At 36.5% G+C, this 24,027-nt stretch overlaps 1 protein-coding gene across 3 annotated transcripts in view; it reads left to right on the forward strand.

Annotated features, from left to right (window-relative positions):
- Window positions 1-24,027, forward strand: part of LOC138702893 (cardio acceleratory peptide 2b-like) — a 94,987-nt gene that overhangs the window by 28,507 nt on the left and 42,453 nt on the right. For 2 of the 3 annotated variants that reach the window (XM_069830287.1, XM_069830280.1), the window contains exon 2: window positions 4,622-4,735. The exons of the other annotated variant lie outside the window; for it this stretch is intronic. In XM_069830287.1, coding sequence (XP_069686388.1) covers window positions 4,622-4,735 — 114 coding nt within the window. The remainder of the gene's footprint in view (window positions 1-4,621; window positions 4,736-24,027) is intronic. 3 annotated transcript variants of the gene reach the window in all.

A 24,027-nucleotide genomic window follows, 5' to 3' on the forward strand; every position in this document is an offset into this window, starting at 1 on the left:
TCATAGCAGATTGCAGGAATGTATTCGTTGCCGTGGAGGCTACTTACGAAATGTTTTTAAAAAGTAATCAGACATTAATAAATTGCTTTGTACTGGATTACTTCCAGTATATGTGTTTTCTTTTAATTCGTCCTGAATATCTCACAACAGGGCTATAAAAACCGTCATATCCCATTGCTGCACCCTATATTTTAAATTTAGGGAAGTACTGGATTTGTTGCTATCATGATGTGGAACCCTTGATTACGGCAATATTGTACAATACAAGACACATTTACACTTTCTATTGGACAGGTATACATATAATTACCTAACGGGAACCTAACCCAGGACCATTCATTTCTTATGCTGGAACGCTGCCACTTGACCTCAGCGGTGGACCGGCTTGTTACAGAGATAGCATAATGCATGAAGATACCTGCACTCTTTGATAAATGAATTCGTGCATTTTAGTGGAATACCTACGCGCGACGTAGCATAGGATTAACTCATAATACATAGTACTGGAGGCATACAGATTTAATTAATTTTAATTAATTCATTTTTGTTTGAAATCCAATGGATCAGCTGTTGGTATGCACGATGATTTACCGCTAGCCCCAGAGATAAATAGAAATCACGAACTGACGTGGGTTTGAGCCGGCCCTCTAACCTATGCAACACCGGAGGTGTAGTTTTAGCATTGTACATAAGCCACAATCATGGGTTCGAAACTCGCCTAAGGCATTGATATTTATGTATTTTAATGTGATGTCCTATATTGTGATGGCTGAAGGTCTAGCGACGCGCCTACCACTCTTCATAATTTGTTCGTCTGGTATAGGCCTATGTGTTGTTAATCTTGAACTTCAACGCCTACCCTCGGCTGTAAAGGCGAGAAAGAAGAAGAATATGGATCTTATAAATGTTATATGGTGCTTATTTATCCAACCCTTATCGTCTGGAACGATGAAGGTTAGCCGTCGTGCTAATTTTAACTGTGGAAATCCTTCTCGGCTTTTATATTAATGACAGTTCGTAAATTCTGGAGCTGGAGGTGTGTTCTGGTTGGCTGGCTGTCTTTTCGAGGACTGTACTCGGAATGAATACATACACGTAGGCTTATATTGGCCCATTGTGCGTTCTATACGACTATGCGATGATTAGGGCCGTGACATCGGTATATTTGTATTAGTTTGAAGGTGAACACACGACGCCGGACAGAATGTAGTCGACGTGTTTCAAGTACAGGCAGCGGAAGCGAATTTGACACACGCCTAAGCAAGCACTTTCCGTTTTTTGTATACGATTATTGAGTATTATAAAAACAAAACAATACAATTATTGTATATAAGGGTTAATATCGGAAAGGTCTAAAATGCTGGTGAGGTTGAGAAATCATACTTAAATTGTCACAAATGTGGTAAAACATAAGTCTGAGGAGATTTTTTTTTTTCTTATATTTAGAGTTTTGCATTGTAGTTTTGGAATGCCGAAAACGTATATGGCGTATGATGATATAAGCAAAAAGGTGTGTGCAAAAATGAACACAGTAATACAACAAAACGGTGGTTTCAATACATTATGCAAAATTGCAAGAGTTTTGTCAGATGACAAGTGCGATTGTTATAAACTTGATGTAGAAATGGACGATGTGAAATATTTTACATATGCGCCCTTGGTTTCAGCCGATGTAGAACACAGTTTTTCCGCATACAAGGTTATACTATCCGACACTCGGCGGCCATTTTCATTTGAAACTTTGAAAATGAATGTTGTTGTTTATTGCAGCAGGAACTGAAACCAGGCGAACAACATGCAAGAAAAGTAAGGTACGGAATAGATGTGATATATAAATTAATATAACAGTTAAATATAAGGAAAGCAAAATTGTACACCTTATACGTTTTCGGCATTCTAAAACTGTAATGCAAAACTCTAAATATAAAAAAATACATATTTTCAGACTTATGTTTCACCATATTTGTAACAATTTAAGTATGATTTCTCAACCTCATTAGCATTTTAGACCATTCCGGTAATAACCCTTATAAAATATAATAATGAATAGTTGTATTGTCTTGATTTTATAATACGCAGTAATCGTATAAAAAACACGGAACATGCTTGCTTAGACGTGCGTCAAATTCGCTTCCGCTGCCTGTACTTGAAACGCCGACTACATTCTGTCCTGCGTCGTATGTTCACCTCAAACTAATACAAATATACCGATGTCACGACACTAGTGATGATTAAAGAGCGCAAATGGGTCCGTATTGAGAGAATACAAGTTTGCTACACAGAGTGCTTTGTTGACGTCACGAGTATCGATGGAATTGTATCTCTTGGGTACACTGACTTTACGCTCACAACTCATTGGTAGTGGACGTGATTTCGTAGCATTTATATATATGTACATATATATATATATCACTACAGGTTATATTTGTTTGTATTTAGAAGTCAAATCTTTCAACAGTCCCTTTTTTACCTGTCTTCCATTTTGTATTGCTAATCTTAGATTGTCAATGTAAGTAGGATGTTTGTATGTACTTGAAATTTTCTGCTATACTTCTGTAAAATTGACTAGGATTTTTTTCAAATATCTTTGTCCTGCTGTGTAGCTCACTATCTTTCTGTTTTGAAGCAGACAACATAAGATCCTGGCAAATGTACCATAGATTCAAAAACCTTAACAGTACACTACGCTTTCTGGAATTGTTAGATCTCTCATAATAAGGTGAACACAGACTACTGCTATGCTCTGAACAAAATCAACAGGCATAGTAATTTTAGCTAAACTTGCTTATTTAGATCTTCATTTAGAATTTCTTTACTTACACACAAATACCACAATTTGGGACATCTGGCCGAAATCTACGGCTGACCACTAGGATCCAGAATACAAAGCAGAGGTTAAATTAGAAATACAATATGATTGCGGAGAGAATACGGAACAATGATAAATTTAAAAATAAAGTACAATTTGATTTCGGAGAAACATGAGATGAAAATACATTGAAGAGTAATGAAATAAAGTAAATAAAATACATAGTATTATACAAGTGATTGTGTAAAATGGATAATGAATCTCTCAATACCATTAGACAAATTTTGTTAATGTCCTCATTAGAAAATTTAAGAGAAAGGAGAATGGTTTTATATATTATTTTAATGTACCGAAGTACATATGGTATTTCCATGCAGATATTCTGCGTCATCATACGATGAAAGAGTAATGGAACGGAGAAAAATTCTCTCCGGCGCCGGGATTTGAACCCGGGTTTTCAGCTCTACGTGCTGATGCTTTATCCACTAAGCCACACCGGATACCCACCCCGGCGTCCGACAGAATCGTCTCAGATTAAGTTCCAACTCTTGGGTTCCCTCTAGTGGCCGCCCTCTGCACTACGTCATAGATGTCTATGAACGCAGGACTGAAGTCCACACATGTGCTGAGGTGCACTCGTTATGAGTGACTGCATGGAAATACCATATGTACTTCGGTACATTAAAATAATATATATGACATGCGTATATCACTTGTGATTTAAGACGGCGTTTATTCCGTCGGATCCCGGCCAACTAGTCACTCATAACGAGTGCACCTCAGCACATGTGTGGACTTCAGTCCTACGTTCATAGACATCTATGACGTAGTGCAGAGAGCGGCCACTAGAGGGAATCCAAGAGTTGGAACTTAATCTGAGACGATTCTGTAGGACGCCGTGGTGGGTATCCGGTATGGCTTAGTGGATATAGCATCAGCACGTAGAGCTGAAAACCCGGGTTCAAATCCCGGCGCCGGAGAGAATTTTTCTGCGTTCCATTACTCTTTCATCGTAGAATGGTTTTGGTTAACTTAAATGAAATTCCCTTAGCGCCAAAAAGAAGTCCTTTCACTTCCCATGTATTAATATTCATTTTGTACCTCTCACTGAGGCTTCAGTCTTGATGCGCCGTGTTTTGAGAATAGTAGCCTATTAATTAAATACCACGACGGTTTGCAAGCTTTAAATTAACAGATCACAATTATTCTTGAGGTGCCAGAGCATGGTTTTCGATAAAACAACGAATTTACAAGCGTTTAAGCAAAGGATATGAGATGTCAGCCATTATTTTTATGCCAGATATCAAAATTAAATATTTTCCTCTATTTCAAAGTGTATTAAAGACTAGTTGAACATAATATTTTCGAGTCTATATTTTTTTTTGCCTGTATGGTAACAGCGAATTCTTATTTTAGACGTTATTGCGTACCGGATCAACTACAGCTCTGCCAGAACTTCATCGCAGCTTAAAACTCCATCATTCTCGTCCTTGCAACGTCCTTGGATGGACTGTTTAAATTATCCTTGTACTATGTCTTAGTGAAAAAGTATATGTGTAATTTATACTGCACTGTTTATTCTTAACATGTCTTCACAAGATGGGGCAACTTTCTCAGCACATTGTCACAATACACTCACTTTCAGGTTTCTGTGTCTTCACTAACTATTCCCCGGGAGCCAAGAAGCTCGCTGTAGTATTGCTCTGCATGAACCTACGGTCCGTAGATGCCCAAGCCTGTCTTAAATTAATTGAAGGAGAGTATGAGACTCTGGCGCGGCCAGCAACTAATGTTAGTCGTTTGTTTGTTTAGGGGAAGAGTCGGAAACTTTGTCGACGAACACCAACACAAGGAGAGGGTCTTCAGGACTCATTTCCATGCCCCGAGTAGGCCGGTCTGACCTCACGTGGACCTACCAGTCACCAGGTCAGCCTTCAGTTCATTACTTTAAATCACCTGGCTGAATTGAGTTAGACGCTTGACCGCAGTTCTCAGTTTGTGTAATCCACTGTTCCCGTAAATCAATTTAGGTGCCATCGAGATTGTATGATAACGATTTTAGTAATGATTTTTGTAAGCTTTTCTATTCGGTGCAAGGACATAGGACGTCTTGCGATTCTACACGGTTCAATGTCTTAGGTATCCCATGCAAGAATTTTGTATTTTTACTATCACAACAACGAAATACACTTTTATATTCCTTATGTTTATACAAGTATTATTGTTTTTAATTGAATCGCTTATTTCAGAAACCAGTCAAGCGCCAAGTTAACCAATTGTGGGGGAAAAAAAACTGCCTAGAATCAGACTAAATGGTTTGGTAGTGATTTTAGTATTTTTTTTTCTGAAAGTAGTATATATTTCAATACTTTTTACCTAAGGAAAATTATTTTGTGCGTTTTAACTTAGCTGTAAAAAATACGAAAAAGTTTTTCACTTAACTGGTTTCTGCAATAAAAGAGTGGTGCAAACGTATTTTTATGGCATAATTCTCGAATTGTTTAGGATTTTGTTATAAAACTCATATTTTTTAAAGAAAATGTGTAATGTCCTTAGGGGTAGTATTTTCAAGGAATAACTGATAAATTCTCCCTAATATGTTATGTGAAATACTATGGATTTTCATAAAGACATTCTTGCAAACATGTTTCAGTACACCACTAGCCCTTAAATTATAATTGTAAGAATGAGATCTTTTAAAAGTGCTTTCATTAACATTTTCATTGCCAACTCTTGCTCTGGACCTTGTTTTTTACGTATACGCTTAACTTCAGTAACCTCAACCAAAGAATGAATATAGGTATCTTGAGAGTTTTCATTTTCAAGAGAATGAAAACACTTTCATGTTTTATTTATCACGTCTTCATTAATGTTTAAATAACATTTCGCATTGCACTTGCAAGTGAGAATGTCGGGCTTGGTTTTCTGAGGTACTTCTCTGCCAGAATAAGAAACACAGCCTTCTCCTTTTACCCTTGTATTGCGAATAGTATTACGTTTATAAGCGTTTTCGTTACCACTCCTCGTTTCCTTTTTGGTACAGGTTCGTCTTCTGAACTTTGAGGTATTTCACTACGATATAGGTCTATTGCTATTGTTAAAAAACCACTACGCTAACCACACAAAACACTTTTTCAATCACTTAGTTACAAAACTACGAACACAAAATATATCCGCAGTTTACTGCAGAAACCAGCCAAGCGCTGTCGCTCGACTAGTTTCTGACCGAAACACGAAATTCATCGTAATGCCTGGCCAGTACAGGAGAACGGCATTAGACTGTTTTCACCACTAAAATGTACGTTTACTCTCACGGTCTTACTAATAAACCACGTATAGTTTTTATACGAGGCTTACGCAGTGTTGAGTCAGAAAACGTTACTAATAAACCATGCATAAGCGATGGATGTATAAACAGTCTGTAACTATACAATGGGAATTGTTTTACAGTAGTTATATACACGAAACCCCTCGTTTAAGGGTTGTATATAGAGAAAAAATGCCGCCCCTCTAACAGCTGTTCGAACCGACTGTCATTTTATGATGATGGTTGCCTTGTAACCACAGAAAAACAAACCAAAGAGCACAGAATAATTAGAATAATATTGCTGTAGCTTGTACTCTTTAACCAAAATATAGTGTGGTAATCGATCAGGCCCAGTTGTACTATCGATACTTAGCACGACACACTAGAGCGCTCTACCAGATGCAATAGAGAACCTCAGATATTCTATTATCTTTCGTAATAAAGTAATGACGAAACTATGACGTAGCTGTGTAACAGTTATACTGTTATACACGACGTATGTAGGGATTATTAGTAAGAACTTATAAACGAGCTACTCATTGTATAAGACAGTTAAACGTCTGTATATAGAGTTTTGATTAGTAAGAACGTCAGAGAACATTACGCTGCCTTTAACTCATTTTTTCTTGTTTTGGCATTTGACTGGTTTCTGAAATAAGCGATTCAATTATAAAATAGACTAGATCTAACCGGTAACTGTTATTTAGTTATCCATGATATCACATACACTATCACTTCGAATTACGTTGTAAAACAAATTAGCTTTACATTTTTGTCTGTGTTGTCACATACGATATTATTTTGAGTTCTAAAAATAGATCTAGGAACAGTATTTTTTTCCAAATTGCACGTGCAGTGTTACTTTTAATTGGAAGAGGAAACTCAGAACCATAACATTGTTTTGCCACGAGCAATATTGATCGCGTTTTAAGTTACAACAGGCAACTGGCAATCTTTACATTGTGACTACTGCTGACATAGCGCGGTTTATTTTGAATTACAATAAGAGAATTATTTACAATAATTGCAGTACAGAACTATCTGTGCTACTGTAAGTGCTGTCACAATCCACAACCATATAGTATGTGTGCTGCCATGAGGCATGTCATTTTAAACATTTTGAAGTACAGTACATAACTTACTTTCATTACATTGTCATCTGTGGTACTTAGGCTTGCCTACTTTCGTAAGTAAAAATTAGGGACACAAACGTTACTGACAATTTTATTGCACTAATTTCTTTTCTCAATCGTACTATCAGGGACTGGAATGCTTTACCTGCAGACTTACTAAAGGCTTTAGCAGTAACCAAAGTTGTATTTAAAAATAGGCTTAAGGACTTTACTAATAGACGGTAGTATAATATACACGCTATTTAATTGATATTTTATTATTTGAAGTGTTGTGTCAGTGAAGTGTGAAGTGTTTGTGTCAGTGAAGTCTATTGTGTAAGTGAAGTGTGTTTGTGTCAGTGAAGTTCTATAGTTCATAGTGGCTGTGAAAAATATTTGAACAGTGAAATACATTCCAAGATTAGGTATTGAAGTGTTAGTGAAATCAGGATAGAATCAGTGCAGTGAGGGAGTTCATAGCGAATTAAGTGCAGTGCCGAAAGGTACTTGTGCAAGTATGAACTTAGGGTTAAGATACAAATTAGATTTATTTTAAATGTTATTTTAAGTGATCGTGCTTCATTTAATTTAGGAGGCTCCTTGTTGTTGTTATTATTATTATTATTACTCTTATTATTATTTATCATTATTATTAATTATTATTATTTTTATTAGTTGTGTTCATTATTAATTGTTATTATTGAGTGTAATTAGTTACCACTGCCACCGGGTATATACCCATTTGCAGTGTGAATAAATACATACATACATACATACATACATACATACATACATACATACATACATACATACATACATACATACATACATACATACATACTTCTCACTCCACATATTCAACAGTAGTACTCTTATAACAGAATAGCTTATGTATATTTTAACAGAATCCCCTCATTTCATATGTAAAAAAAAATAAATAAAAACTTGCCAAAATGACTGCAAAAAAAGTTGAAAAACAGTATCAATTCTTTAATTTTAACTTGCTGGAAACTACGAACCCTATAAACTAATCTAACGTAATCCGAACTAACCCGAACTAACACAAAAGATTTCAGCCACTATTCTCGGAAAGAACTGAGATGTTTACGTGATTTATCACCAGAGCTATCAGATCTTATTACACTTGAGGGGCTGCGGTATTTTACAAGTCTTTGTTGTTGTCCGCGCTAATTTTTATATCTGTCATATAAATGAACAAGCATAGGCCTACTACAGTCATTTCTCCATTTAATCACATATTGGAAGCATGTCTATATGAGACTGTGCGGAAATATCTTCCAATAGAGACTAAATCCAACATTCTGATAGAAAGGAAAATCAGCTGAAAATGTTAATATATCATGAAATTGGGACATTTTGATACGTGTGCAAATTATTTAGGGATGCGGGACGCGGGGGCGGTAAACTGCACACACTTTTCAGGTATATGACCTAAACGAAGGTAATTTACACACATGTAATTTGCACACACCAATTTTGGATATGTAATCTGCACACGCAAATAACCCAGGTAATAAAAACAGGATGTAAATTGCACACAGAGCTACAATGGCATATATTTACTTTGAACATACTCACTATTTCAATAGTAACGTATTAACCAATACTTTTTTTATTGGTAGGTGGTATATTGCTCGCTTAATGAATTCCACTCGGGATATATGCCCCTCATTAAAATCTTTTATATTTCTCTCCATAGTTTATTTCCTCCTTAAGGAACCCTTATTTTTAACTTTTGCAGCAGTGGATATCTCCTGAATGTTCACGTATGTGTCTATTTGAAATTCAATTAACCTACTTGTAAAAGTATACATATCTGGATGAGCAGAGTAAAATGTTTTGTTGAATCTAATTTTAGGCATTAATTAGTTATACGCTGCTAGCTTTCTGTTTTAGCTGCCCAGATTGAAGGAGGAAAGGTACTCATCGTCTACATAGCTGTCTAATAAATAGTCACCAAGGTTATCTAGTCTTTCATCTTGTGGCTTAATGACCACCAAATCAGATACAAAATAGTCGCCAACCTCATGTGGATTTAAAAATGATAGAGTGAATACAAGTCTTAACCATTTGCCTATTTCAGAATCACGTTTATATTTCTTTATGGAAGCATATTTTTTAATCTGACGAAGCCAAAATTGACTTAGGTGGAATCTACATCCAATGACATTGGCCTCACTCAGAGCCTTCTTCAGTTACAAGCCGAAGCCATACGTGTGATTTTATTAACTGTCAAGCGGAGACCGATACAGAACACGTGTTTGTGCTAATGTCGATTTTCAATGTAAATTAATGTTACAATATAAGTGTGTGTCGATGGAATTATATTCGCGGTCGTACCAAACGTTAATTGTTGATGAACTAAGTGCGTGTTGGCGATAAAAACAAGACAACAAATGAAAATATGGCTGCAATCTTTGGCAATTTTTACGGTTATTAATAATGACAAAATGATTGACAATTTTATTCTTCTAAATATTAAATATTGCATAAACCACATTTTTATAGCCTTATTTGTGGTTTGTGATGTATCAAAATTCTAGCAAAATTGTTGGGTCTCGCCTGCTATATCAATAAAGTTACGCCGTTGATTTTCAAGTTCATTGTAAACAGCTGTTTTGTGATCCCATAAATGTTGCAGTTTTGTTGAAGATTCGAAATGCCTGCTATACGTCAAAGCTACCTATAATTTGTAGGTGCGTACACTCAATTTGTAGGTTTTCAAGGTTTGTTTATTAATATTATTTGTTTTGTAATAAATTAGTTATAAACATGTTTCTTTTCATTTCGTACTTACAGGATTTAAAGTTCACTGAGTTTACGCTAATTGGCACATATTTAATAGATAATGATGTGCTTTGTTACGTATTGTGTTGAAGGTATGTTTCTTCATTTTTTCATAGATCTTTATATTTGGCCTAACTGTATTTACATCCTCATATTTTATTATAATATGTCAGTAGCTTCCTCTATTTACATTTTTATTTTATTTGCATAATTTACATTCTTAGCTTGTTTTCTGTAGTTATATTTATTTAAAATTATATCTTAAAAAGTTTATAATAAATAATTTATGATAACAGTATTGTTATAGTGATTGGCCAGGTTCAAACTAAAACTGGCTTCCTGGGCATCTGAAATACGGTATTTATACAAAAGCACGATAGATAATCGCATAAGATAATATTGAAATGTATCCTAGATCTTTCACGTTACAGGTGAAACTCCATAAAGTCGCAAAACATTGTCAATTTGCCAGCCACAAATTTGTTAATTGAATGGAACTTACGAATACTGCGTGGGATCTTAAGTCTTTATTGCATTATTGATTTTATTATTTATTTACCTTTGTACTATCAATAAAAACATGTTTTTTTGTAATTATTTTAAGTGGCAGCCTTTGTATGTAAGTAGCCTACTTACGCCGTATTCTGAAGTATAGCTAATTGATTGCAATAAAACACTATTTTCGAATCCATAATAATTTACATCACTACTCTGAATCTTGCATAAAGTAATGTTGAAAAAATACACGTTACATACAACGAAAGCAATGAGCTAGCACAATTACATCAATACCACTTTAGAAGCTCCCGCCTCCACTCAGAGTTGCCAAACCTACCCATGCTTCGGCATGAAGAAGGCTCTGCCTCATTCCATACAACTTTATTGCAGCATGGATAGCACTTACAAACAACTGTGTTCAAAGGCCAGTGCTCTATGTTGAACTGCTGCGTAACTATCCGTCCAAGTCAGTCTAACTCATACAGCACCTCTCTAATTCCACTACAAGCTGCGTAACTCAATTGTGCTTGTCACCCTTAACATTGGTTGACGTTCAGTTCGATTTATATGTCATTTATTAAAGAAAACCCGTGTTATGCTGTGTGTGTAATTTACATACGACCCCTACCACCTAGGTTTTGTTGTGTGTGCAGATTACATACCATAAGTGCATAGCAAAGGAATGGAAAAAAATATACCTGAAAAGTGTGTGTAGTTTACCTCCGCCCTGGTCGAAATGGGGACTGTCCCGGGAAAAACGGAACGGTTGGCAAGCCTAATGCTACTACAAGTCATATTTTGAATTATAATATAGAGTAGGATTTAATTAAACATTTCATTTATTCATAGTGTTCTGCCTAGGAGCAGGTCTTTCACTGCAAACCCAGCACTCTACAGTCCTATTATTTTCTGCCTTCCTTTTTAGTCTCCGCATATGATCCATATATCTTAATGTCGTCTATCATCTGATATCTTCTTCTGCCCCGAACTCTTCTCCTGTTCACCATTCCTTCCAGTTTATCCTTCAGTATGCAGTTCCTTCTCAACCAGTGACCCAACCAATTCCTTTTCCTCTTCCTGATCAGTTTCAACATCGTTCCTACGTCTCCATTTTGAAAAAAAAAAAAAAAAATATATATATATATATATTTATATATATATACTTGTAATAAGCCGCCCTGGTAGCTCAGCTGAGTGTAGTTCGTACAGAGCTGCTTACAGCGGACCCGAGTTCAAATCTCGGCGATGGCGAAGTTGTATTTGTGGTGGACAAACTAAGATTATGAGGGTTTTTCGCAGGTTTTCTTCAATATTCGACAAACAAACTCCACAGCCTCTTTGTTATCACCGTCCCAAAAATAGGGCACCACCTTTCTGATGTCGAATCGATCTTTTTTGTGATTAGTTATTTTACGACACTTTATCAACTCTCAATTAGTAGAAAAAATATCGCAATAAAGAAAAAAGTGGCAGAATGTCTGCAGTGCGAAAGTTACTCTCGGAGGGATAATACCACAGTCTAATAGATACAGTCACGCAACTTATACGTATAAAATATGCCAACATTTGACAGCTGGCGCGACAGTAGCCCTCTAGCGGCAGGCAAGTTAAAAGTGTGCACACGACATATGACAACACATCAGAAAACGGGTTTTGAGTAATTTATTTTATATTTTTATGCTATACAATAAGTGTATATGGTTCTTATTAATTCTACTTTAGAATCCTGGAAGAATTTCACATGCAGTTAATCTACAAGTTTCAGAAGCTGGGAATAAACGTAATTCTTTCTGCTCCTTACAACTGAATCACGGCCTTGATCACGTATCATGGTTTGAAATAATATAATTGTTCGTGCGTGGTCGGTTAATTCAATTCATTCCTAAATATATTTATGAATCATTGGAACTTTGTATTTCCTGTGAGAAGAGTAAAAATTGGTAGCTTCAAAATTGTAGGGCATATCGCGTGGTGAACTCTTCTCCCCATTTCCTGAGAAATTAACGATTTTGCATACCGTAAATTGGGGTAAACTCGGCCGCTGAGATAAACTTGAAAATAAAGAAAAGAGGAGGATTTAAACATTAATATGAAGTTCATTATTTTTCCATTTCTTAAGAACCGGTATTTCCTTTATTATTTTGAGTCACAAATAGTGCTGATGTATGGTTTAAATTTTTATGCCAAGTTTACCGCATTTTACATTACATTTCCAGTTTTCACACATAATGCCTAATTTTAACTTATCCTACCTATATAATACGTAATTTACATGCACTTACTGTTAATATGACGTAGATGAGAACAAGTAAATGAACACACAATTTTGTTGAAAAAATTGTAACTTCAATTAACTCAGAAAATGTAGGCCTAATTTTATTTTCAGAGCAGAAGTGGTGTAAGTCAAAAATGGGTAATGAGGGGTTAAAGTAAACATTCTGTAAAATACAGCGCAAAGTGGCAGTTAATATTGAATGTATTTAAACTATTAATAGTCAGTGAATAGCACGAAGGATATATTAATTGCTACTTTGAGCTGTATTTTACAGTATTTTTACTGTAAACCTCATTACCTGATTTTGACTTACACCATTTCTGCACTGAACGGCTCAAATAATCACTGGGAATGTAAAATCAACACCAATAACAATCATGCAAATTATTACAGAAAAGATTGCTTTTTATATTAAATTTAAAAAGGCTCTTTTATTTCTTGAGAGCCTAATACGTCTGCCACATGAATCTACACCAACACATCAGAAATTTAACGACACAGTCTGGATTTATTCAAGAAGTGAATATTTTGCAAAAGGATTACTATACTCCATGAAATCTTGCAAAATTAACACCATGATACCTACTTGAATGCTATATAACATTCAACTTTTGAAAAATATAAAGAAAAAAACACGAATACAAAAATTATGGAATTACTTGCATTAAAAAACTGTAGATATATTATCCAAAATCGGAATGGTTACACATTTACACATATGATCTCTGCAAAAAATAATACACTGTAACAGGTATTTACTTTGTTTTTATTTAAACTGTCCTTCCTGACATACAAATAGGTAACTGATAAATAATAAAAGTTTTAACGAACACAATACGTAGGGTACCTACAACGTGGATTATTGGTTACCTATGACTGAGTTATGATTTTCTCTTGGTCTTTAGGGAATCTGAAGAACGACAAATTCGGAGATTTAAACTTGTTGTTACTGCAATTTTCGTCATTGCACACATTACCTTTATTCCGACGCATGATTAAAACGTTATTATAACATCTCGCATCCCTTTAAAGCACGTGCTGGCTGTATCACCCCTATGACCAGTGCCTTGCCTGCCGCTTGGGCGCTAGTGTCGCGAATGTTGGCAAAAAAAGTGTTGAAGTTGCGCGACTGTATATATTAGACTGTGATAATACTGGCTATTGCGAGTGTCAGGTATAGAGATTTTAATCGGGCGGGACATGGAGCATCCCTAAGCATTTCAGCCCAAATAGGCTTTTTATGCACCAGTGATGGTATGAGTTGCATGCCGACTGTGTTGGCCGGCTAATCCGGCTTACCATCCTTCACACTATGTATTCATCTCCAGCCATCAAGTTCGTACACTAATCTATACTTTTGGTGGTGATCTGCCGTACTTCAGACATCAAAGTCATGTTTCCAACCAGACAAGCAAGAACCTGGGATCCACCGATGTAGCTTAGGCTGTAGCGAGCTTGCTTGCTGATCCGGAATTACGCTAGGGCGTGGGTTCGATTCCAGCTTGGGCTGTTCACCTGGTTTTCCCCAGCCGTAAGGTAAATATCAGATAATCTACGACGAATCCTCGGCCTCATCTACCGCCAATTCCATCGACGCTAAATAGTCCAGTAGTTGATACAGCGTCGTTAAATAACCAAGTAAGAAAAAGAACCGTGGGGACGCCGGTACGGTACCTCTTTTGTAGATCTCTTAGTCGTCTAGAATGCACCACCACTGCCATCTACCAATCTTTGAACAGACCGCGAGGAATACCCACCATGGCAGATGATCGATTCGGATCCACCGCTATGGATTAACAGTTAGCAAGACTGACCGTGAAACTATCGGGCCCGGGTTCAAACCCTGGTTGGGACAAGTTACCTGGTTGAGATTTTCTTCGGGGTTTTCCCTCAGCCCATTAAAAGCAAATACTGGGTAACTTTCGGTGCTGGACCCCGGACTCATTTCGCCGGCATTATCACCTTCATACCATCCAGACGCTAGATAACCACAGCAGTTGGTAAAGCATCGTAAAATAACTTCAAAAATATTTATTTTATGACAACGTTCTGTACTTTACGAATCACCTCCGTAGAATGGTTTGGCATGGAGGACTTGGCTTTGGCGGTGCTGCTTTCCTTCCTTGGGTCGACGATTGGACGGATTTGACGATTGGGGTGCTGCGGTAGCAGCTGTCTATGTTGCCCCGGATAGGGGTACGCGGCTGGCTTTATCTGCCCAGCAATTTAAAAGTTCTTTATACTTAACGGCCCTTTTGGCTTTTCCCTTTACAAAATTTATTTAATCCCTTAAATGGGACAATGTGAATGAAGTGAGAGAAGAGACCTTTAAGCTAGGTCCTCACATAAATGTTAAGATGAGTCCCAAGAACCTTTGCAAGGACTCGGAATCGTTTATCTTTTATTAAGTAATTTTAATTTATTAATTCATCCAGTATTCATTTCTAGGATGTATTTGAACTATTACGGTACGGTTTAGAATTTCATGGTTAAACCTCACGAACCATATTTGGGAATTTTTGACGCAAATAAATATTTTATGTTATATCGAAGTAATTTTAATAATTGATTTATTGACGTCACACTCTTCGGAATTAAGGTTTCACTGTCAATAATTTTAAGTTTATGTATTTATGTATATTGATTGTGTTATTAGCAATGTTCTTGCTATCTTCCTGTGAAGAAATCTAATCAGGTCAAGGAAAATTGAAATGATCTTTTTGAAATCACGTTTGTTCACATACGTGACTAGTTGGGAACTACAATTAAATAAAATCTCTTTTACGAATTAATATTAAATATAATTTTATAATTTTATGTCCGAATTTATCCCGAAGTTTAACTCTCTGTAAGGTTGACGCTATGCGGTCCAGAAGATCGAAATCTTTCAATACAGGAGCTAGGAATAGAATTTGACCCTTGTGACCTCATTTCTGGTCTTTTAGAAACCCAAAGTGCGTAATGCATTTAAATGTTTGCAACGCGTGGGAGATTGAAAGACATTGCGTCAGGTTGCGTATCAATTTTCTAGTTCTGTGGAAGAGTGATCTATAATGCAAACATTATACCTATGCAATTACATAACATCTTGTTATGTCTTAAAATAACAAAGTTGTATCGTGTCTGAATATGTTTCTGACGCTTAAGAAATTATGTGAAGCGAGATCTATTTAGATAACTTAAAATGTTGAACATGTTTAGTACATTTTAACGAAATTTAACTTACGTGATTTTTTTGGGTTAGTTCACTCTTTTTCTGAACGATGGCAGTGTCAGTTTATCAGTTTTGCCTCGTGCTTCTCTCTCTCTCTCTCTCTCTCTCTCTCTCTCTCTCTCTCTCTCTCTCTCCAGTCGGCAAAAAATAGATTCTCATTTTAATGAAATAAAACTGTTTGAAATTAGAGATCTCCAGTCAAATCTGATCAGTTGATTTAACACTCCAATATTGGGCTCTTGTAATCATGTTTCTCGTCCATCAACATTCATTGAGCGTAATAAATAGCATTATGGAAGCTTCTTTCTAAGAACTGGAATTTTACAGATTATCAGATTAGCAAAAACGTCCAGGAAGATAGGGTTACTACAGCTTGCATTAATATGTAAGTACAGTAGATACCTAAATGTGAGAGTTTCGTAAAATTCAGTTCCTTTGTCATGTTGCGAATTACTCGTATATTACTGTATTTAGTTATTTTCTTGGCCTGTTATTCAAAAGACGTACTGTACATGATGAAGTCATTTACTATACACTTAATATAAAAGATGCGATTTCGTTTTCTGGATTTTCAAGAATCTATATATTTAATTTGAAGAGTTCGCGGGAAAAACGATGAATGTCACATTTCTGTTAAGGATGAGATAATGATCTAATTAAGTCTATAACTGCAAGATGTAGTGCTGTTTCTATAGAAAATAAAGGAAAGGATTACTGTATCCCTGGTGATAATTCTCCTTTTTACCATTTTTCATAAGAACAACATTAAATTTCGTAGTGATCCATTGAATTAGATAATGACATCAACCTTAATAAAACTGTGACATTCGTCGTTTTTCCCGCGAACTCTTCATTTCATTTATAAATTGTGTGGTTTAAAGTCTTATTTACTAGTAATGAAGATACTTCCGTCTCAAAACGATAGTGTAATCGTTACAACTGCTATTACTGAGCTCCAGAAAATCCACATTGGATGATAGAATACCAAATGTACCATCCACGAAAACTAATGTTGTGGGTTGGTATAACTGGTGGCAAGATTACAGGTCCAGTGTTCATAGATGGAAACTTAAATTACTCAGAACTGGATTTAAACTTTTGCAGAATGAAATAGTTTCAACTTGTGGTACTTCATTTCCTGAAGAACGAAGAGAAATTGGACGGAGTTACGTAATAATAGACCTACCGAAAAAAAAGAGATATGTGCACAAATCTGTTGATGGCAGGCTAATTTAACTCAGAAAAAATCAAGGATGCGACGTCTGAATTTTGCTGCTATTTATAAGCAAAAATTCGTTTATTCCATAAAATTCATTTATTTATTTCGCTTTGAAATATTAATTCCTGGTCTCTTATCAAAAATCCGTTAGCCTTTTTAGGTATTATTTGTGCTATTTTTTTTTGTAATAGTATGAATGTTATAATACTTCTTGCATAAAATGTTAAAAAAAAAACGGATTTATTTCAATGGTCAATATTTCGAAACAGGTTTTTGGTGCTTGGTCTCTTATTACGTAACTCCGTCCAATTGAAGACGATCTCTTACTCCAGCAGGATTGTACACTTGTACATTATAGAAGAGAAGTGGTGAATTATGTGGTGAATTACTTGAACCAAGAATTTTCTGAACGATGGATAGGTAGAAGAGGAAATATTAAATTTCCCGCAATATTCCCTGATCTTAACTCATTAGATTCTTTCTTGTGCGCCTATTTGATGTGAAGGATATACTAGGACGACCACGAGACCTGGAAAAGCTAAAAGGAAGAATTAGGGATGTTATTCAACATATCAACCGAAGTGTTGCTAAGGATATTAAATATTTTCCAAGACTGACTTTTGCATAATTTGACAGTCAATTGGGACCATTTTGAACACCTTCTATGAACTGATAGCAACACATTTAGAACATTGTTAAATTATATTTAATGTTTTTTTTTAATTCCATGCCTTGTACTTATATTGGAGTAAAATTTCAATAGTGCATATTCATTTTCTAAACCATCAATGTGATTTTAATTTATAAAAATATTTTTGTATGTTTTGAGATCTGTAGAATCCAAAAATGGAAAATAAGTACATGTGCCTTAAAAACAGATTCCTTGGCACATCTTTATAAATGAAAAAACATGGTTTTTGATAACATGTTCAAGCTATTACTTTTTTCCACTACTTAAATTTTATATATAGAATTTCTTCATAAAATTAAACATAGGATATCTACAAACAGTGTTCCATACTTTCATACTGAAATGTATATATGTATCTAATGCCTACCCACTTCAGTTGCGTGATTCGGTTTCCGCATATTACGGATAGATGACAGGACTGTGACCCGTTTTCAAGTTGCACACCACTTCGACAGACTACACATTGTAGTCAGCAAGTTCTCCGTAACAATAAACACATTTTTCTCCTTAGACAATTATTTTAACACGAAATGTAACGATTGTCAGATTTTTTAAACAGTTTAAAGGATCACGAAGAAAATATTTGTATTTGTTTGGATATTTATTTCTTTTTGATTTCAAATGAAGACCTGTTAATCATTATGTATATTTCAACTATTACATTTCACATGCATCATTTCTGAATAAATTTATGCGTAGTTTTTTAATATGAACAAGATTCGATGAATAGTTTAGAATCAATCGCTCAATGCAGACAGAAAATAGAAGTCATACTCAAGACTGCTTTTTTGGCATGATGGATGCTCAAAACTTGTATTTCCGTTGATATCTCAAAATCAGTTTCTTCAGAATTACCAAATGTTATAACCTTACATCGCATCTAAAAGAGTAATGATAATGGATGAATCCTAGTGCCGTCATAATTTTGCGACATTGTTTTTTTTTTTGTTTTCAACATTTTAAGTTTTGCCTAAAAAAAATCTTGTGAGATGGCAATTTTAAATTCGTTGTAGTTTTAATTTTTACTTTTTTATTTCAGGTTTTTCTTCATTTTTCTCTCTTTTTCCTTTTAATTAATTTCATTCTATCTCTATGCGAATGTTTGAATCTCCCTTAATAATTTCTGTTAATCTAATTGATTTTAGGAAAACCAACAGAGATGCATTACTATTCAAAGAGATTTCAATACTACAAGTTCGTTTTGTTATATACAGGGTGTAAGAGGTATAAGTGCCGTCCTTTTCACAGTCGTCGGGGACGGTCTAAAGGATCAAAAAATATCCATACAACATAGGGTCAAAACTTGATAGTTTTCCAAGAAAAAAAATATTTATTTTATTTTGTTTGCGTTATATTGCTTATATCGTTAGTGAAATTACGCAAACAAATTGCATCAGTAGGTATATCTAGCAAAGAGTTAATATTAGTTTAAATAAATATTTGTGTGTTTTGTTACGTTTTGGTGAAATTAAATAAAATTGCATGCTTAAATTTGTTAATATTCTGGTGTGAGAGACATGGCAACGTTCAGCAGGCAGTACTCTGCATAGACATAAGTACGTGTCAGCTGAATTCAAGCTCCCTGTCCATAGGTCTACTGCCGACCGGATGACAGTTCAGTACACGGTATTCGATAAACAACCTACAATGTCATTCACAGTTTAGGAATATCATATGTTATTAATTTATGGAGAAAATCGTTGTAATTCAAGTGAGGCAAGAAGTATGTACTGTCAACATTTTCCTCACAGAAGGTTACCTAATCGGCGAACTTTTATAGTAGTTTCTCAAGGATTATTAGAAACTAGAAGTCTCTTACCCCGTTTCGACAATCAGACAACCAGAAATTTGTTTACAAATAATACTGCTTTACGGAAGCGGGAGAGATTAAAATGTTGCATTTAAAAAAAGTTCGTGTGATTTCGTGCAGAAAACCATTATTGTTTATCTTTTAGACGTACAATAAAAAATGGAGCAATATTGTTAAATAAAATGTAGATTTACCATAATGTTCTATTAATGAGATTGAAAGTTTGTATTTACTGCTCGTTTTATGTAAACAACAGTATTGTCATAGTCGCTCCTGCATTAGAACCGAGCATCTGTTTTGTACCGGTATGTCTGCACCCGCTTGAGCTGTACTGAGTACTTTTAAACCCCCTCCTCGCCGCTTGAGCTGTACTGTATACTTCTAAACCCCCTCCTCCTCACTTGAGCTGTACTGTGTACTTCTAAACCCTCTCCTCCTCACTTGAGCTATACTGTGTACTTCTAAACCCCCTCCTCCTCACTTGAGCTGTACTGTGTACTTCTAAACTCCCTCCTCCTCACTTGAGCTATACTGTGTATTTCTAAACCCCCTCCTCCTCACTTGAGCTGTACTGTGTACTTCTAAACTCCCTCCTCCTCACTTGAGCTATACTGTGTATTTCTAAACTCCCTCCTCCTCACTTGAGCTGTACTGTGTACTTCTAAACCCCCTCCTCCTCACTTGAACTATACTGTGTATTTCTAAACTCCCTCCTCCTCACTTGAGCTGTACTGTGTACTTCTAAACCCCCTCCTCCTCACTTGAGCTGTACTGTGTACTTCTAAACTCCCTCCTCCTCACTTGAGCTATACTGTGTATTTCTAAACTCCCTCCTCCTCACTTGAGCTATACTGTGTACTTCTAAACCCCCTCCTCCTCACTTGAGCTGTACTGTGTACTTCTAAACTCCCTCCTCCTCACTTGAGCTATACTGTGTATTTCTAAACTCCCTCCTCCTCACTTGAGCTGTACTGTGTACTTCTAAACTCCCTCCTCCTCACTTGAGCTATACTGTGTATTTCTAAACTCCCTCCTCCTCACTTGAGCTGTACTGTGTACTTCTAAACCCCCTCCTCCTCACTTGAGCTATACTGTGTACTTCTAAACCCCCTCCTCCTCACTTGAGCTGTACTGTGTACTTCTAAACCCCCTCCTCCTCACTTGAGCTGTACTGTGTACTTCAAAACTCCCTCCTCCTCACTTGAGCTGTACTGTGTACTTCTAAACCCCCTCCTCCTGACTTGAGCTGTACTGTGTACTTCTAAACTCCCTCCTCCTCACTTGAGCTGTACTGTGTATTTCTAAACCCCCTCCTCCTCACTTGAGCTGTACTGTGTACTTCTAAACTCCCTTCCCCTCACTTGAGCTGTACTGTGTACTTCTAAACTCCCTCCTCCTCACTTGAGCTATACTGTGTATTTCTAAACCCCCTCCTCCTCACTTGAGCTGTACTGTGTACTTCTAAACCCCCTCCTCCTCACTTGAGCTATACTGTGTACTTCTAAACCCCTCCTTCTCACTTGAGCTGTACTGTGTACTTCTAAACCCCCTCCTCCTCACTTGAGCTGTACTGTGTATTTCTAAACCCCCTCCTCCTCACTTGAGCTATACTGTGTATTTCTAAACCCCCTCCTCCTCACTTGAGCTGTACTGTGTACTTCTAAACCCCCTCCTCCTCACTTGAGCTATACTGTGTACTTCTAAACTCCCTCCTCCTCACTTGAGCTGTACTGTGTACTTCTAAACCCCCTCCTCCTCACTTGAGCTATACTGTGTACTTCTAAACCCCCTCCTCCTCACTTGAGCTGTACTGTGTACTTCTAAACTCCCTCCTCCTCACTTGAGCTGTACTGTGTATTTCTAAACCCCCTCCTCCTCACTTGAGCTGTACTGTGTACTTCTAAACCCCCTCCTCCTCACTTGAGCTGTACTGTGTACTTCTAAACTCCCTCCTCCTCACTTGAGCTGTACCGTGTATTTCTAAACCCCCTCCTCCTCACTTGAGCTGTACTGTGTATTTCTAAACCCCCTCCTCCTCACTTGAGCTGTACTGTGTACTTCTAAACTCCCTCCTCCTCACTTGAGCTGTACTGTGTACTTCTAAACCCCCTCCTCCTCACTTGAGCTGTACTGTGTACTTCTAATCTCCCTCCTCCTCACTTGAGCTGTACTGTGTACTTCTAAACTCCCTCCTCCTCACTTGAGCTGTACTGTGTACTTCTAAACTCCCTCCTCCTCACTTGAGCTGTACTGTGTATTTCTAAACCCCCTCCTCCTCACTTGAGCTATACTGTGTACTTCTAAACCCCCTCCTCCTCACTTGAGCTGTACTGTGTACTTCTAAACTCCCTCCTCCTCACTTGAGCTGTACTGTGTACTTCTAAACTCCCTCCTCCTCACTTGAGCTGTACTGTGTACTTCTAAACCCCCTCCTCCTCACTTGAGCTGTACTGTGTACTTCTAAACCCCCTCCTCCTCACTTGAGCTGTACTGTGTACTTCTAAACTCCCTCCTCCTCACTTGAGCTGTACTGTGTACTTCTAAACCCCTTCCTCCTCATTTGAGCTGTACTGTGTATTTCTAAACCCCCTCCTCCTCACTTGAGCTGTACTGTGTACTTCTAAACCCCCTCCTCCTCACTTGAGCTGTACTGTGTACTTCTAAACCCCCTCCTCCTCACTTGATCTGTACTGTGTACTTCTAAACTCCCTCCTCCCCATCCAGCAACGTTGTAAAACGTCTATTATTATAAACTTTAATAATTGCAATTAGAAGAAAAAAATTGTAAGGACATTTTTTCTTCCTTATGAAGTCAATAATCATCAGTTAAAATAATAGGACTTATACCCCTTATACCCTGTATAAAAATTGGATGGAAGACAGAAAGAATTATCGAATTCGGTTGACGTTTTATGTTCTAAAAATGGAAACATTTAGAGCGTAATAGGCCTGTTTTTAAAATTTGGTACTTATTTTGTGCCATGTTAGAGAAACAATATACGAGAATCAGTTTCTGATAGAAATTAAAGTGCCTTTCTATGAAAGTAAGAACACATTGAAGGCAAACATTTAAAATTGTAATAAATCTCATAAATCCTAACGAGCCTATGGACAGAAGTCATGCAGTATATGAAGGGTTCAGAGCCATAGTGGGCCAAGCGCCATATATTAAAAACGGAGAAAACATGGGTTAAAATTAAGTGATTACCATAATTCAATGAAAAATACAGCAAGTAATGTAAGGTATGCACATTAAAACTAAATGATATGTCAGTCTTCATTAAACTATGGTATTCACTTAGCCTTAACCCTTGCTTTCTCCGTTTTTAATAAATGGCTCTTGGCCCACTATGGCTCTGAACCCCTTCATATGATGGTTATGATGACAATGAAAAAGTCTATGCATTTTATTGTGTACTGACTTTACTTGAATGAAAATGGAGAACGTATACAGTTTTTTGTTATTCATATGCGTAGACTTATCACTTGTGGCACATAGCATACGCTGATCAGAGGTAAGAACTGAACGTGATTATTGCTGTCGAATGAAATTCAGGAATCGGCCTGTGAGTCAGGTCTGGGCTGTTTTTTTTTTTTCATTAAATCAGGGTAATATTGTAATAGGCTTGTACTAAATGTCGATATAATTTAAGTACTGGTTCCACAGATAATAATATGTAATTGCACGTATTGATTACTCATACGACAATTGAAAATTAATTAAGTTCTCCAATTTCATTCGTAATTATGAACTACCGCATAGCCAATGAAATTGTGAATAATAGCGAGTTGATAAGGTTAACTTGGACAGTTATTATACCTTCATTATAGGATTGTCGTTTCCAGGCGAGGTCGTTACTGTTTGCTGCTCTTCTTTTTAAACCTGAAAAGTGGACTTAAGAGACGAAGATTATGACAAGCAAACATTGTCATGGGGGGGGGGGGCAGATAAAAAAGTTATTTTTCTTCCACCATGTTAATAATGTTAAAACAAGTGCTTATACAAAATTTTTGCCACTCGAGCGAAATTACGGGAGCCATCCAGAAAGTAAGTTTGCCTGGGGCCGTTTACAGAAAGGAAACACAATTTCATGGAAAGATTTTTGGAACAGATACAGAAATTGTTGAGCTATTTTTCAACATATTTCCCACCGGAAATGAGACATCTGTCATACCGTGGGATCAACAGATAGGTGCAGACGGCTGTCACATACTGGTTCCGATCACAGACGGCTGAATTCTACGACACAGGGCTAAGTCCACGCCTGTGGAGTAACGGTTAGC

The sequence above is a fragment of the Periplaneta americana genome, chromosome 1 (genome assembly GCF_040183065.1).
Source record: "Periplaneta americana isolate PAMFEO1 chromosome 1, P.americana_PAMFEO1_priV1, whole genome shotgun sequence".
Taxonomy (NCBI): Eukaryota; Metazoa; Arthropoda; class Insecta; order Blattodea; family Blattidae; genus Periplaneta; species Periplaneta americana.